Below are 17,177 nucleotides of genomic sequence, written 5' to 3' on the forward strand. Positions count from 1 at the left end.
GTCATGCTGGAATAGAAAAGGGCCTTCAACAAACTGTTGCCACAAAATTGGAAGCATAGCATTGTCCAAAATGTCTTGGTGTGCTGAAGCATTAAGATTTATATAATGTGTGTTAAAGAGTTAAAAAAAAATGAAGTTGTGCCCCTCTGATCCCCTCTGATGTGTGAGTTTGTCTCAGCCTTCATTCTTATTAATGTGGCGCCCCCTGCTGCCCTCAAACTCACATCTTTCTTTATTGAACAAAGAATGAATAAATGCCGAAAGAACCTGCACACACACACACACACACACACTCACACACACTCACACACTTTGTTTCCTTTCCACAGAACAGCATCAGCCGCCTCAGGTTGAGTTCTTCCTGAGAAATCGTATAAAGTGTGACAGACCGGTGTGGGTGGAGCCTGTGGGTGAAATCAGCTGTGTGAAACACTTACAGACAGGGCACATGCAGTATGTGCAGAGTAACCTGTGTATAAGTACTGCTGTATGGTACACATTAGATCAACATGGCAGGACAGCAGGCTCAGCTCTGCTGGAGGGTCCACAGAGACCTGAGAGCCGACAGGCCTGAAGACATGTGATCCGGAACAGTTTAAGATTAGGACCTGAACCTGTCAGCCACATCAGTAAACTGGAAACCAGTTTCATAAATTCACCCCGTCCACATGCTCGGTTTCCTCCCGTCCCGGGCTGAGTTTTATTACGGGCCACAGACCAAACACCGTGATGATAAGATAACTGGTTTTTAATTGCCATGAGTACACAACAACCTGAGGCGTATGTATTAACTATCGTTTCAAAATGCATTTCTGCTGCAGTAAAATCATGAGATGTAGAAAGTGTCTCGCGTTGGCCCGACGTTTGTGAATTAACAGTGAAGATAAAGTGCGGAGCTGACGCTTTTATTGTGAAAGGCTCGCGCCGGATGTGCTGCTGTGGCTGCGGCTCGCTCGGCTCCACAGAGTCATAGCTGTGCCGTGCGGGCTCACGTCCTCAGGTGACACCGACAGCGATGGCGCGTTTGAGTCTCTTCGTGCTGCTGTGGACTGGAATGACGTCTGCAGGTGGAGCAGGTGAGAAAAGTGATGAGCAAACTGAGGTGAGCTGAGCTGCTGTGAACCTGAACCTGGACTGAGTCTGGGATGTGTGAGACCCGCCTGGAAACAGGATGAGAGTTTTGCCTCGTAGTGTGGAGACAACACCTGCAGCTGCCTCACAGGCCCGCACGTCATCAGCGCTGATCGATAGTATTGATTGAAAAGATGAAAGCATCATTCGGATCAGTTTAAGAGCTTCGAGTGTTTTTAGGTGATGTCACGTCTCGGGTGGGTTTGTAACTTCACGTGCTGCGTCATCACTACTGCAGGTGTGTTTGCGTTTCCTGTTTTGTGGTGTAAACTCTGAGCTTGTCGGGTCCAGCAGTCCTGTTGGGGTCCTCATGGGGTCCTGGTTAGGGTTTGGGCTGTGGTCTGAACTGGGCTCAGGTGGAGGGTTTGGGTTCAGGCGGGATGAAATGAATGGAAGTCAATGCAAACTGCGCAGCTTGTGTGCGGGCGTCGTCCGCATCCTGCTGTCACACACCGGAAGCGCAGCTTTTTCCGAGAATCTTTGATAAAGACTCAGAAATGAAACCTTACGGGTCCCTCAGCACGCCCCCCCCCCCCGCAACACACACCGGAAGTGTCACATGCACACGCACGTCAGTTTGGTTGTTTTCCGCATGTGTCAGTTGGCCTGTCTGTGATGCAGAGCGACTTGGATCTTGGCCATCATTTTAACACACAGACACAAACACTGTCGTTCATGTGGAGACGCGTTCAGGGCCACGTTAGACTAAACTCGGAGCTGTCATTCATGGAGCTGACGAACAGGCTTTGTGTGTGTGTGTGCGTGTGTGTGTGTGAAGCAGCTCCCTGATGAAGTGACAGGTGAAACCTTCACTGACTGTGTAACTTGGCCTGCTGTCATTTCAGATGAAAAACGCTGCAGCAGGTCAGGAAACGAATCAAAGTTTGACTGTTCATCAAACAACTTTGGTTCCTTTCCAGAGAACAGGATCAGGATTCCTGAGAAACTGTATAAAGGGGGCCGGACGGTGGTGCAGTGGTTAGCACTGTCATAGCAAGAGGGTTCCAGGTTCGAATCCCGGTCTGGGCCCTTCTGTGTGGAGTTTCCGTGTTCTCCCTGTGCCTGCGTGGGTTTTCTCCGGCTTCCTCCCACAATCCCGAAAACATACACGTCAGGTTAACTGGCTACAAGGTGTGAGTGTGTGCGTGTGTGACTGGCGACCAGTCCAGGGTGAACCCGCCTCTCGCCCGTAGTCAGCTGGGATTGGCTCCAGCTCCCCGCGACCCTGACGGATAAGCGGGTACAGAAAATGAATGGATGGATGACAGAACGGAGTGAGTGGAGCCTGTGGGTGAAATCAGCTGTGTGAAACAGATACAACCAGGCTGTGTAAATAACTCCCTGAAAGGTTTATTATTTTAGGTTAATTACCTGATTAATATTTCTGAAATATTATTCTTGATATTTGCGTAAATGTTTTCTTATTAGTTGTAATCTTAACAAAGTGCAGAGGTCTTATGCCATCCTGTGCGCTGATGTAGAAAGGGAAAGCTTTTATTTTGGTGGAGGTCAGCGATAGTTTGTCTACATTTCCTGCCTTTGACGTCGTCAGTGAGGCCACAGCGCTCAGCTGAAACAGTGGAGGTGCGCGCGCTTAATGTTTAACAGTTTTATGAGTTTAATGGAGACGGAATGACGCACAGCTCTTACGGTGTCGGGCTTTATGTGTTTATTCAGTGTGTACTTTGTTAAAGAAGAAAATAAACCGTAAACTTCACCAGCAGTCAAGATCTTTACATCACATATTACGGGGACCCGCACAGGCTCCATGCAGTATGTGCAGAGTAACCTGTGTATAAGTACTGCTGTATGGTACACATTAGATCAACATGGCAGGACAGCACCGAGCAGGCTCAGCTCTGCTGGAGGGTCCACAGAGACCTGAGAGCCGACAGGCCTGAAGACATGTGATCCGGAACAGTTTAAGACAGATTAGGACCTGAACCTGTCAGCCACATCAGTAATCCAGCCTGATAAATTCAGCCCGTCCACACTGTTGTAGCCAGTTTAGATTTGTGTATGTTTGTGTGTATGATTGTGGGTGTGTGGTTGGCGAGGCACTATGGTTGCTATAGGTTACCTGCACACCTGTGGGCATAGGTGGTAATCAGTCACAGGTTAGATAAGGGAGACAGCTGATCAGCCACAGGGGAACGAGGATCAGAGGAAGCCACACAGTTTTTCAGCTGTGTGTGTGTTTGTGTCACAAGCTTAGTTTTATAGGAGCTCGTTTTCAGTCTCTTGGCACCAGGCCTTCTGTAGGTGTGTTATTTTTTAAAGATTTGCAAGTTCATAAAGTGTAAAACACATACCCATGGAGGACCTCGTTTATACACACCACCATGAGGTGGAAACGTCTTCAAATCCCCCCAAGTGATTGTTTTATAGCCAGATTACCACTACACACGTGCTCGGTTTTTTATGACGGGCCACACACCAAACACCGTGATGATAAGATAACTGGTTTTTAATTGCCATGAGTACACAACAACCTGAGGCGTATGTATTAACTATCGTTTCAAAATGCATTTGTGCTGCAGTAAAATCATGAGATGTAGAAAGTGTCTCGCGTTGGCCCGACGTTTGTGAATTAACAGTGAAGATAAAGTGCGGAGCTGACGCTTTTATTGTGAAAGGCTCGCGCCGGATGTGCTGCTGCGGCTGCGGCTCGCTCGGCTCCACAGAGTCATAGCTGTGCCGTGCGGGCTCACGTCCTCAGGTGACACCGACAGCGATGGCGCGTTTGAGTCTCTTCGTGCTGCTGTGGACTGGAATGACGTCTGCAGGTGGAGCAGGTGAGAAAAGTGATGAGCAAACTGAGGTGAGCTGAGCTGCTGTGAACCTGAACCTGGACTGAGTCTGGGATGTGTGAGACCCGCCTGGAAACAGGATGAGAGTTTTGCCTCGTAGTGTGGAGACAACACCTGCAGCTGCCTCACAGGCCCGCACGTCATCAGCGCTGATCGATAGTATTGATTGAAAAGATGAAAGCATCATTCGGATCAGTTTAAGAGCTTCGAGTGTTTTTAGGTGATGTCACGTCTCGGGTGGGTTTGTAACTTCACGTGCTGCGTCATCACTACTGCAGGTGTGTTTGTGTTTCCTGTTTTGTGGTGTAAACTCTGAGCTTGTCGGGTCCAGCAGTCCTCTTGGGGTCCTCATGGGGTCCTGGTTAGGGTTTGGGCTGTGGTCTGAACTGGGCTCAGGTGGAGGGTTTGGGTTCAGGCGGGATGAAATGAATGGAAGTCAATGCAAACTGCGCAGCTTGTGTGCGGGCGTCGTCCGCATCCTGCTGTCACACACCGGAAGCGCAGCTTTTTCCGAGAATCTGATAAAGACTCAGAAATGAAACCATACCGGTCCCCCGGCCCGCCCCCCCCCCCCCCCCCCGCAACACACACCGGAAGTGCCACATGCACACGCACGTCAGTTTCGTTGTTCTCAGCATGTGTCAGTTGGCCTGTCTGTGATGCAGAGCGACTTGGATCTTGGCCAGCATTTTAACACACAGACACAAACACTGTCGTTCATGTGGAGACGCGTTCAGGGCCACGTTAGGCTAAACTCGGAGCTGCCATTCATGGAGCTGACGACCAGGCTTTGTGTGTGTGTGTGTGTGTGTGTGTGTGTGTGTGTGAGTGTGAAGCAGCTCCCTGATGAAGTGACAGTCCTCATGGGGTCCTGGTTAGGGTTTGGGCTGTGGTCTGAACTGGGCTCAGGTGGAGGGTTTGGGTTCAGGCGGGATGAAATGAATGGAAGTCAATGCAAACTGCGCAGCTTGTGTGCGGGCGTCGTCCGCATCCTGCTGTCACACGCCGGAAGCGCAGCTTTTTCCGAGAATCTTTGATAAAGACTCAGAAATGAAACCTTACGGGTCCCTCAGCACGCGCCCCCCGCAACACACACCGGAAGTGCCACATGCACACGCACGTCAGTTTCGTTGTTTTCAGCATGTGTCAGTCAGTGTCAGTGTCTGTCTGTGATGCAGAGCGACTTGGATCTTGGCCAGCATTTTAACACACAGACACAAACACTGTCGTTCATGTGGAGACGCGTTCAGGGCCAGCGAGTAAAGTGTGTAAAGAAGCATTTCTGAAAGACTTCCAGCAGCTCAGCTCTGTAGTGAAGGCGATCACAGTGTTGGTCTGACAGCCTGCAGAGAGGAAAAGGCCCATGAAGACTCTGACTCAGCCTCAGAGGCCCAGTACCTGTGCACTAAGGAGGTGAAACAGGAAGTTCACCTGAGACAGACTTTGTCCTTTACAAAGAACCAAAGCAGTTAGAAAAGACCATTTGAATTAGTTTTGTTTCCATTGAGAATTCTTCAGTCCAGCTGTGGGACGTGTCTGCTCTGCTCCTTAACTTTAATTTAAGGCACAACAACAAGAGTTTAATTTAATGTGAACCTGAATTCACCAAAAATAATCTGGTAGAGGAGACGACTCACTAAACTGCTCAGAAACTTGTTTTTCAGTTATTGTGCTGGCATGTAAATGTGTTGTATGTTTTCTTTCTAACCTGATTGCTCTGCATGTAAACACTCTGATTCATACGTGTGTTTATCTTCCAGAGCGAGTCGTCGTACCTGAAGGCGATGAGGCTCTTCTACCCTGTTCCCTCAGCACCAAGGAGGACCTGACACAAAAGCTCTTTGACTGGAAGAAAGATGGTCAGAAGGAGGTGTTCCTGTATGAAGCAGGCATTCATTACAATAACGGCCGTCAAGGTCAAGATGGGCAGTTCAAAGGTCGCGTCTCCTATTTTGATGGAGAACTGAAGAACGGCAACGCCTCCATAACCATCAGAAATACGAAGGTGGCTGACAGTGGAAACTACACCTGTGTTTTTCCACGTCATCAGCCACGTCAAACGTTCTCCATTGAGCTTGTTGTTGGTGAGTGTTTTCATCAAACAGGTAAAGGTGTCAGCTCGTTTACTGAAGCGACTGGTTTGAGAGTCCCAGATGGACTTTTGTCCAGTAGTCAGAGTCCACATCTGGCAGGACCTGGTCCCCACAGAGCTGCAGCCACATGTGGAGAGATGACCTCTGAATCAAACATGGCTGATATTAGTGACACACTGTGCATTATGTCCCTCTGCACAGAGACATTTTAGCAGCTCAGCCAACAGGAAACACATTTCAGCTCTTCATATTTGATAAGCACCCTAACATGTGTTTTGTTTTGTCTTTTAGATGGTGTGTTAACCTCTTGGGGTTCATTTTGATTTTGTGTGTTTCTGTCTCTTAAACTCAGCACATTTTAAGCAGCATAACACTGAGACCATGAGGGACTGATTCATGTCCATGACATCAGTGTAAAGCAAACACTGTGAGCTTTCATCAGGCGTGTTGATCTTATTTTAGGCTCTGAAAGTGCTTAAATATAAAGGCTAAAAGAGTGAAAAATAGAAATTTTCTCATTTATTTCATTTCACTTAATTGTTCAAAATATTTTTTAATAAATCATAATAAGTGCTATCAGGCTGAAATTTACAGGATCTCTGCCTCAGCTTGTCCAAAACGTCTGGACCAGATTTTAGGTTGACAGACCAAACTGGCTCTGAGATATTTTACAAAGTGCAGTTCAGGTTATCTCCAGCAGGTGTCTACACAGCTCTCTAAAACTTCTCCAAAGTCACCAAATGACCACAATAAACACCTCGATGACACTCATAAAGTGTCCCTACGTGTTAAATTTGACTATTTAAACATGTTCTTAATATTTAAATAAAGTTTTACATATTTGTTATCATTGAATCGTGTCTCCGTTAACATATCAATAAAGTTTCTCTGGTTTGTGGGTGTCCCACCGCCACTCACAGTCCAACAACATTAACGTCCATCTTTAACTCGGCAGGTAATTGAAGAGGCGACAAACTCACTGCGCTTTCACGGTGCTAACTTTCTATTGGATGATTGTAGCTGTCAATAAGAGACACGTGGAACAGGCAGAAAGTTGTTCTTTTGTGATTGGCTGATGGGATTAAAAGTCTGTTCGGTTCTTAACTTTAGAGCGTATGAAGATGCTGATTGGTTAGTTTTGTTCCTGGGCGTTTACTGATTTCAGAGATATTGAACATCATTGGTCAAATCATTTCTCCATATTTTAAATTGACTGAAATTCCGTAATTAAGAAAGTTTGACCGAGCGGCGCTAAAAATAAACGAGAGACAATCGACTTTAGTTCAAATTATTTTCACTTCAGTTTGAATTTATACGAGCAGAATTCAATCGTTGGACGTTTTTCTTTAAAACGAGCCCATGTTAGTTTGTAAATGTTTGTTTTTTCACCTATAAATACACTTTAACTGTGCCGACACAGGCTAGCTTGTCAGCTGTTAGCTGCGTGTTGCCGTAAAGTTACGACGCTGCTGTTGTACTGTCGTAAATCCTCCATTGAGGTTCTTAAATCCGTTGAACAAACGAACATCTGAGCTTTCAGAAAAGGTACAACACGTGTACACTGACGTGCACAGTCAACATGAAAATACGCAGTTTATTTATTTATTAATTTATAGGCTTAAACCTCGGGTCGCGTGCAACCTCCGCACCTTAAAACATTAAGAGACAGATCCGGTGAAATCTCAGGTGAGTCCTGGCTGATGACGTCACTCTGTACGTCTCACGTGTGCTGTGAGTTTGAGTGCGTCTTCCTCTCTGTGGATCAGATTGAGATGTTTCTTCTTCGTGTCTTAATGCTGAAACTGCACATCACCTGTTAACACTGGAGGTTCACCTGTACGTCCTGACTCATTAATGTTTACGCTACAGCACGTACATCACTGTGGTGCACGTTCACAAACAGAAGCACTTAACACAATCATCACGTTACTGGAGTTTTACGACATTTTAATCAAGTCTCAAGACTTTTCTGTTTAAAGTTTTAAGTTTTAATGGCACCAGTTTGAGGACAAACGAATTAGTGATGATGATCATCCAATCAGTGTTGTCAGTAAAAAGAAAACAATAACTGCTAAGCCTCAGCTTCCTGTTTGAGAAAATCAAACACACTCCAGTGAAATCAGCTGCTGGTGGCTCCTAAAGGAGAATTACAACAAATTTGATGAAATATTTCTCACTGATATCATCAACCCCTGATAACACAAAGGAGGCTCAGACCTTGAAGGCCCCACGTTTTGTATTTTAGAGCATGCCTTTATACTATTCAGGAAAATAAAACCACTATCAAATATGAAATATTTATCATTTATACTCTCTGATAATAAAATCCATCAGATGTCTTCAAGATCATTTTTAGAACAACAAACGCGTAAAATCTGAAGACTGTCCATATGTCTTCACTGTGTCTGTGCTGCTGTCATGATGTCAGAAGCAGTTTGATTTATGAAAGATTTACAAAACATTTGGAAGAAGTTAAAAAAAAAATTTCTTTGTGTTTCTTAAGACACAGGATTTTATGAAAAAGAACCCAAGTGTGATGGATGTGGATGTTCTTAATATGCTGCATTGTCACGTTCACAGGTGCTGCAAAGCCGTCTGTCACCATCCGTAAAACGAAGGATGGGTCACTGCTGCTGTGTGAAGTTCCCAATGCTCATCCAGAGCCAACAGTAAAGTGGCAGGACAGCAATGGAAACAAACTTCCTGATAAAGAACGAGAGGTCACAAAGAGTGGAGACCATTTCAGTGTTATCCTCCAAGCTGCTGTGACCAAAACCGACGACTATCGCTGTGTTGTCACACAGAATGGAATCAGCCATCAGACTGAGGCTGACATTTATGCTGTTTTCAACGGTGAGAGTCCACTTAGTGATGTGTTGATATTTAAATAGTTCATGTTTTATTAGTTTAAATGATCTGCTGTGTTGAGAGTGAACACAAAGCAAACTGTGCTGAAGACATCTGCGCAAGTGTAAAATGTTTCAGCCTGTCAGCTACAAAGTGAGCTTCACACACAAACCCAGTAAGAGATTTCTAAAAGTCTGCTGCAGTCTGATCCTGAGGATCAGCATGAAAACACCTCGAAGGCCCTTTAGAGCCCCAAGTCGTTCAACCAGAGACACGTCTGCTCCACCGAGAGCAGAAAACATGAAGCTGAGCTTTTTGACAAACACGTGGGGACAAATGCAGCTTCTTTCCACCTGATTCACTGCAGCTCAGTGTTTGGCAGCTGACAGCACAGCTGAGTTAAAGTCCAGCATGAAGTTCAGACTGAAGATGAAAACAACAGTCAAAGTGTCCACATTGTGACGTGTGAATGTTTCAGCTACAAAAGAAGAATTGTTCAGGTTTCTATTATTTGTATGTGGGATCTCAGTGTGTGTGTGTGTGTTCTCCAGTTCATGAACATGTAAAACACTGACTGTAAACGTCCTTTTATTGATGAGTTATCGTATATTTAGCTGCGAGAGTCCAGACTGTTTGGCTCTGCTCTCTCTGTGCTGCAGTGACTGTGGAGTCGAGCCACCACCAAGAAGCTCATGATGACTTTCATCTGGATGTTTCTGCTCAGTATTCAGTGTGCTCACATGCTTTACTTCAGTGAAAGTAGCCCCACCACACAGTAAAAGTACTTTGTTACAAGTAAAGTTAAAGTTCAAACGTCCACTTGAGTGAAATACTTCGTTTGCACTGCACATTACGACTCGGCTCGGCTCCCCTCTGGTACAGGTGCTGTTCTCCACTTCCTTTTCCGCTGCAGGTTCAAGGCTGGTCGTTATAGCAACAGCATGAACCTGAAGTAGTAAAAGTATTACAGGAAAGTATTTACAAGTTGATCAGATGTTTTGTATGTTAGATAAAAGTTACTTTATCTGTCTGTTAAACTGACAGAAGTAAAAAGCACAAAGTAGCCTGAATTTGAAACACTTGAGTAAAGTACAAGTACCTCAGACGTGTACTTGAGTGCAGTACCCGAGTCCTCGTACCCGAGTCCGTCTAAATGTGTGTGTGTTAACCTGAGGTGCAGTCAGTGTGTCAGACCCAAACCTGAACGAGACCCAATCAGCAGCAGATCGTTGAGCAGAAAACAAGACGCGTTTGATTTAAAAACCTTCTCGTTTCATCACAGTTTGGATCAGTTTAATGCAGCACAAAGTGTCGTATGAATGTCAGGTGAAAGTGCTCACCTCATGTTGGGAAAGTTCACCTGTTTGATTTGGTCCATGTGTGCTGATGAATTCCAACGATAAAACGTGAACAAACGTGGAGTTTCAAATCACAACTAAATGATAAACTTTCTGCTTCCTGTCTGAGAAAACCAAACTTGTTCCAGTGAAATCTGAAGAAGAATCTGATGATCAGCTTTCTGTTGTGGCAGCATGAGACTGTCAGTGGCCACTTTGTTAGGTACACCTGTACAGTCTGCTGCAGTCCAACACAACAGTTTGTGATGTTCAGTTTTTGTTGGCTTTGTCAGAAATGAGTTCATGAAACACTGAGAGCTGCTTCTGAACTGCTGAAATCCTCAAACAACCTCACACTGTCAGATCTGTGATCCTGTAACTGTCCTCTGTAAGTGATGTGTCTCCTTGTCTTCACAGGTGCAGCTCCAGAGCCAGGTGAGAGTCTTCTTCAGTCATGTGGTTTACATGATTACAGCATTAATCCCAGTTAGAAAGTGCAGAGTCCCACAGGAAGCACATAACAAACAACATGAGGACACTCAGAGAGGCAGAGCAGAGTTTGGTCCCTGATGGTTTTATGAGTTTATTTCTTCACTACAAACTGAACTGACACTAAAAGTATCCAGAATAAAGTTTTGGCTTGAAGTGAAAGTGGAGATGAAACAGTGAAAGTGTCCACATTGTGATTCTCTGAGGAGGATTCAACCTCCTGTCTGAGTCTGAAACCAGCAGCTCAAAGTCTGATAGGAACAGCGTCTCATCAGCTCTGACAACACGTTTGAAATGACAGAGACGTGTTGCCGAGTCGCTCGTGGCCTCGGCTCAGGCTGCAGAGCAGCTCGGCTGCGGACACGTGGACACGCGTGTGCAGATCTCAGTCACGTGGAAACAGCGTGAGGCTGAGGAGGCACCGCAGCCGTCCAGACGTCCTGCTGCTGACGACAAACACGTCTCAGAAAGAGGACGACGCTCCAGCGTCAGCCTCCTCCTCCTCACTGCTGAGAGCAGAACCCAAAGCAGCAGGAGGAAACTCACATCACAGCCAACCTCACTGATCCTGGTGACCTTCATCCCAGAGCTGCAGAACAGACACACCGTCAGTTGTTCTCTGTGTGGGCTGCGATGTCTGACCTGCTGATGTGCAGCAACATTCTGACTGTCACACTAACACATTAACTGTCTGTCGTCTCTTTCAGGGGCCTCCACTGGAGGGATTGTTGCAGGTGTTGCTCTTCTTTTCTTGTTGTTCTTCTAGTTTTCCGTCCAGTGCGGCTTTCTAGAAAACACAATAATGGTACGTTTAAATTGTGTCTCAACACATTGATGATGAGCAGATGACACAACACATTCTTGTATCTCATGTTTCGAGTCTTGACAGCAGTTTTATCTCTCAGACATGAAGTTAAGTTGGATCAACAAGTTGTGGTTTTCTTGAATTAAACTTTGCTTTCCTTGCAGGTTCACGTCCACCATCAAAGAAAGAAGAAGAAGAAGAAATGAACCATCACTCCTAATGTGAACATAACAGTCGTGGATGGAAATGCACATGATTTCATGTTTTCTTTTGTTGGTTTTCTGTAAATCTGTTGAAGTCGTCACTGTGTTTAGGAGGAAACTTGAGTTCCACTTCAGGATTTTCACTCCTGTCTGTTGGTTCGTCTGTTCTGAACAACAAAACCACACTCTGACTTTCAGACGAGGTCTGATGAGACATCGTTTGAACCTGTGAGTTTCTGATGTGTCCCAGCGTTTAAAAAGCAGCCAAACTGAGAAGAAGTTTGACTGAAGAGTCCAAACACAAACGTGAACCAGGATTTGTTTGTTTTACTTGCTTTGGGTCGCGTCCAACAGTCTTGTCCCGACATCAGGACATTGAAACTGATGTTCTTTGCAGAAGAGTCTGATGTTCATGTGAACTTTGTGTCTGCTGACGAGGTTGGTTTTGTCACAGCAGGTTTTGAGTTGGTTTCATTTCATCAGCAGACAGAACAGATTGAGTTTAATGAGCAGTTCGTGTTGGATTCTGATGTGTGATTTTATTCTGCTTTTAATGTCTCTGAGGACATTCAGTGACGACTTCTCTTGTTCCTTCATTTTATCTTCTGCGTCTCGTTTTTACTGTCATCAGCAAAGATTTCTTTAATTCCAGGCAGCAAAGACAAAAGATAAATTGTGGGATGAAAGTAAAAGTAACACACAGCTGAGTTAAAGAGTTAAAAAGCAACCTGGTTAAGTTTTATCAAAATGCTGAAAGCAACGATTAGTCAGCTGAAAGACTGATTTTGATAATCGATCGATCGTTTTTGTGTCAAACGTTTTCTGGCTTCGGCTTCTTGAATGTCACGATTTGCTGCTTTTGTTTGTCTTCTGAAAGTAACTGAGGAGTCTTTGGGTTTTGGACAAAAGAAGCAACTTGAAGACGTCGCTTTCGTGAAAATAATCAGCAGATTGATCAATAATGGAAGGTTTCAGTCCTGTGTAAAACATCAGTAATTTCTCTAAGTGCTTCAGGATTAAGGGACAAAAACATGACAGACAAAATCTCAAACTGCAGCACCGACAGGCAGCCAGTGAAGACGGGAAGAAACCGTTTTCTCCTCAGCTTGTTTAAAGTCCACGGCAGCATTTCTGCTGATCTGGAAACAGACTTTTGTGAGATGAAATCTCTTCATGTTCCCTCAGGGTCTGTGGTTGTTGTGGTTGATCCTCAGCTGAGGGAAACCAGACTGCACCAACGTGGTCATTTTTCAAATGAAAAGTTCAAATTCCAAAATCTCAGGGTCGGTGGTTGGATCCCCGGCTCCTCGTGTCCACATGCTGAGAACCAAAACGTTCCCGGTGGTCAAAGCAGCAGCCTGAAAGACAGGCAGAAGTGCTGTGGACAAACGGTCCATTTCCCAAACATCAACGCACTGCTGTCCCTGCTCAGAGTCCTCACTGAGACACACGAGACGTTACTGAACTGAAATACAGTCCGACTTTGTTTTTACTTTTCTGTTTGTGTTGTTGCTTCTTTTTATTTGCTATGATGCTGATTCAGAGTCTGTCAGGTGCAGTTACACACTCAGCGGCCACTTTATTAGGTACAGCTGGTTCAGAACTGTGGCAGCATGGTGGTGCAGTGGTTAGCACTGTCGCCTCATAGCAAGAGGGTTCCAGGTTCGAATCCCGGTCTGGGCCCTTCTATGTGGAGTTTGCATGTTCTCCCTGTGCCTGCGTGGGTTTTCTCCGGGTTCTCCGGCTTCCTCCCACAATACCAAAAACATGCACATTAGGTTCATTGGCTACTCCAATTAACCTTGTGTGATTGACTGGCGACCAGTCCAGGGTGAACCCCGCCTCTCACCTGTAGTCAGCTGGGACTGACTACAGGTGACCCTGACGGATAAGCGGTATAGAAAATGGCTGGATGGATCAGAACTGAATATTAAATCCTTCCTGTTGGATTAGACCAGTGCTTCTCAATTATTTTCTGTTACGCCCCCCTCCTAGCAAGAAGAAAACAATTCGTGCCCCACCACCCACTCTCCGCCGCGACTATAAATAATAGTAATAATAATATTATTACATATTATTAATCCAGAAGGACTGGATTAGACAGTGTTAATGTCCCTAATAAACTGGACACTGAGTCATATCTGAGCTTTAGCTGTATGAAAGTTTGAATAAAACCTGAAAAAAGTCAAACTGTGTCTTGTTTTTGTCTGTTCATGTTTTGATAAAAGAAATAAATAATGGACTGTTTTATTGTATAGAAACAAAGCAACACAGCAAATAGCTTTAAAACAAGGCTTCATGTTCAGCTGTAGATGAGTCGCACTCTTCAGTTCCTGACTGAAATCTTTCACGCTCCATTTTTATAACTGTTTTCTGCCTGTTAGATGTTGATGGTATGAAACAAACATCCCAGACTGGACCTTTAAGATCTCTGCAACTCAGGAAAACATTAGGAGACTTTTATACTGAATTAAATAAGATAATCCTTTATTAGTCCCATAACTGAGAAACTGCAGTGTTACAGCAGCAAAAAGCACAGAGGGTGAAGAGCATGCAAAGGTAAGAGCAGGATGTAAAACGTCTTTGTCAGAGCCCACAGCTGAAACACATTTGGACGTGACTTGTGGTGGACTCTGGATGTGCACTTTACAGCAGGGCTGCTGAGACATGTCCATTATGTCCTCAGTTGTATACTGTGTAGTGTACTGCTGTACTGTTCTGTGCCGTGTGTACATGTTCATGCCACAGGGGGGCGCTAAGGTGCATGTTGTAGAGCGTCATTATGTTTTGTTCCGGTTGATTTGCTGTGGCCGAACGTTTACCTGTGTGGCCGTGAGACTGATGTGTCTGCAGTGTGAGAATAAACCTGCCAAGGACGGATAAAAGTGATTCATGTCCATCGTTCACTCTTTTCCTGCGAACGTAACGTTAGCTTCAGTGAACCACAAGTTAACACGTGCTGTCACACGTGCAGGCTGCTGGGCTTCATGATAAAACACAACCTTATTGTGTTTCATTAGGGCACAAATGGCGCCAGGGACCACATTATAATTCAAGGAAGTATTCACTTTTCTTCTTCTGTGTCTTCTTGTCCCAGAAAGTCATGAAACTTGGCACGTCAGAAGTCATGAAAAATGACTTTATGGGTCTTGCGCACGTGTGACAAAATGGCTGCTTAGCGCCCTGAAGAGATTTTTAACCGCCTGCCGAATGTTTCGCCTACAAATACGACTTGAAAAACGTCTCTTGGCGTCCTGACTGAAACCCAGCAGGAAGTTGGACGATTTGAATTTACTGTGTGCAGTTTCTGTCGTTTTCAGGCGTTGAAGTGACTGACTTCAAGTGAAAAAGGAAGTTGCTGAGGACATCTTCATGCCAATTAGGAGTCACGGTCATAGCGCCACCTATTGGCCAAAGTAAGTAAGTAAATGTGCTGCGTTTATAGAAGAACATCACAGGAGCGAACGTCCCACAGAACTGAAATTTATTCAGCACATCCACAGAATTAGGACAACAATTTGCTCTCCCTTTTCTGTGATAAATTCAGAAATCTGTCTCTCTATATTTTTCAAAATATGCAAAATCATACACCATGTTGAGGACATTTGTCTCCATAAAGTGAAAGTTTCGTTCAAGCTGGCGTGTCTCTCTGTCTGTTTCTTAAGCACAGGAAGAGGATGTCAGGGTGTTGGGTGTCGCCCAGCTGCCTTTGTTAGCTCTGCTCAAAGTTCAGCTGCTGCTCACGACGGCACCCGGACCCGGATCCTCCAGACGCAGGGTCCGGAGGAGCTGAATCAGACAGGAACTTGTACTTTGTGGTGTCCACAGCAGAGTGTAGGACACTGATCAAACACTTTTCCATTGCAGGCCCCACAAGTCTTCATTCAAATACCATGAAACTTGACACAGACGTCCTGTAGACTGCAGCTGTAAAGTGTTTAAGATGGTGAGTCTGCAGCGATGTTTAATATCTTGCAGTAATTTGTACTGCATGTACGTTTTTTCATTTCCTCTAGTTTTTAAACAGATGTAACCCAAATATTTGACTGAACGTCTCAAATCAGTGGTGATGTGCAGTTGTATGCAGAACAAAGTTAGTGTTGACGACCAGCTGCTGTCGGTCAAATCTGTGTTGTCCTGATGGTCCAGTGGTCCTCGTATGTCCTCTAATAGTACCTGAGAGTACCTGTTCAAATCCAGCTTGTGCCACAGTGTGTCTGTTTGCACACTGGGGAGATTTCAGTGGTGGGTCTGTAAGGTAAAGGACACCAGCAGGACATTTTGAGGCTACAGTGAAGCCAGTGAAGTTTAGTCAAACTGCCATGATGAGGCATCGCCACAAAACAGGAAGTTGTTGAGTTTTGTGCACCTTATCCACTCAGCCTCATATTAGACCTGTTCAGTAATTCAGTGGCATTAAGGAAGTCTTGTATGACACTTGATGTGGTGCAACATAACTTATCAGTGGGAGGTCTCTAGCGCCACACAGTGGACTTAAGAAGTGACAGCGTCAAACACATGCACATTATGTCCCTCTGCACAGACACATTTTAGCAGCTCAGTCAACAAGGAAACTCGTGTCAGCTCCAACATGAGCTTTGTTTTGTCTTTTAGCTCGTGTGTTAGAGACAGATCAGGTGAAACCTCAGGTGAGTCCTGGCTAACAGTGAAGAAGTCTGAATCTTTTTTGTCAGCTATTAAAGTGTAATTATTTTATCTTCACCAAAAGTTGACGGGATTAGTCTCATTTCAAAGCCTTTCTAGGGTTGAAGATGTGTTGAGATTAGTTTAAAATACTGATGAACGCAGTCGTGAACAGGGAAATTAGCTCGAGACACCAGAACCATATTTTATGATCAGTGTGAGAAAGTCATGTGAAATGACTCCTGATCCGTGACGTCATTATTAATGGCCTTGTGTGTTCCTGTGCGTAGATGCCAACGTATGTTCTGCTATTATTATTATTACCTGCTAGACCTGATATGTTGTACAGTTTAGACTGTGTGCTGTGATTGTTTTAGTTCAGTACGTGACTGGGAGATTGCTAAGGAAGCGGACCACAAAATGCGCATAGAGTCCCACCTGTCCAGCAACAACACGTGGGAGGTGCGGCGGGGCGTACGGGACATCACACACTTCAGAGGCTGCGATGCGTCAACAGCAGACCTGAGTGCGTCACTGGCAGAGGAGCTAAACTGCTTCTTTGCCCGCTTCGACTCATCTCAACAGCACTCATCTGTTCCAGCCCTCCCATCACCCCCACCTGGCTCCTGCACCGCTCCACCCACTGTACAGGAGCACGGTGTCAGGAGGGCGTTCCTGGCAGTGAACACCAACGGGGAACGGGGATCCTCCTATTTGTCCCACAGTTATGGAATCAAAAAGCACTCAAAGTAAATTTCATTCATAACACCAGGTAGTTGCCTACTGTAGGCCTGTTTCACATTCCATACACTCTTGTT

The 17,177-nt window shown here is 45.2% G+C and overlaps 2 protein-coding genes across 4 annotated transcripts in view; one reads left to right on the forward strand and one right to left on the reverse strand.

Annotated features, from left to right (window-relative positions):
* The window catches only part of LOC124057033 (nuclear factor 7, ovary-like), a 546,992-nt gene that overhangs the window by 253,194 nt on the left and 276,621 nt on the right, over positions 1 to 17,177 (reverse strand). The gene's annotated exons all lie outside the window — the stretch shown is intronic.
* Positions 529 to 13,905, forward strand: LOC124057050 (butyrophilin-like protein 2). Of its 3 annotated transcripts, XM_046385137.1 has the most exons (10): positions 529 to 1,076; positions 3,918 to 3,926; positions 5,702 to 6,025; positions 6,326 to 6,333; positions 7,693 to 7,720; positions 8,615 to 8,887; positions 10,636 to 10,653; positions 11,415 to 11,512; positions 11,613 to 11,619; positions 11,683 to 13,905. In XM_046385137.1, the coding sequence occupies exons 1-8, from the start codon at positions 1,016 to 1,018 to the stop codon at positions 11,471 to 11,473; spliced, it is 780 nt and encodes a 259-aa protein (XP_046241093.1). In that variant the 5' UTR covers positions 529 to 1,015; the 3' UTR covers positions 11,474 to 11,512; positions 11,613 to 11,619; positions 11,683 to 13,905. The 3 variants fall into 3 exon arrangements, with proteins under 3 accessions (XP_046241093.1, XP_046241092.1, XP_046241094.1); XM_046385136.1 differs by lacking the exon at positions 11,613 to 11,619 and having other exon boundaries at positions 534 to 1,076; positions 11,677 to 13,905; XM_046385138.1 differs by lacking the exons at positions 6,326 to 6,333; positions 7,693 to 7,720; positions 11,613 to 11,619 and having other exon boundaries at positions 537 to 1,076; positions 11,677 to 13,905.

This window comes from Scatophagus argus, chromosome 3, assembly GCF_020382885.2.
Source record: "Scatophagus argus isolate fScaArg1 chromosome 3, fScaArg1.pri, whole genome shotgun sequence".
NCBI classification, from domain to species: domain Eukaryota; kingdom Metazoa; phylum Chordata; class Actinopteri; family Scatophagidae; genus Scatophagus; species Scatophagus argus.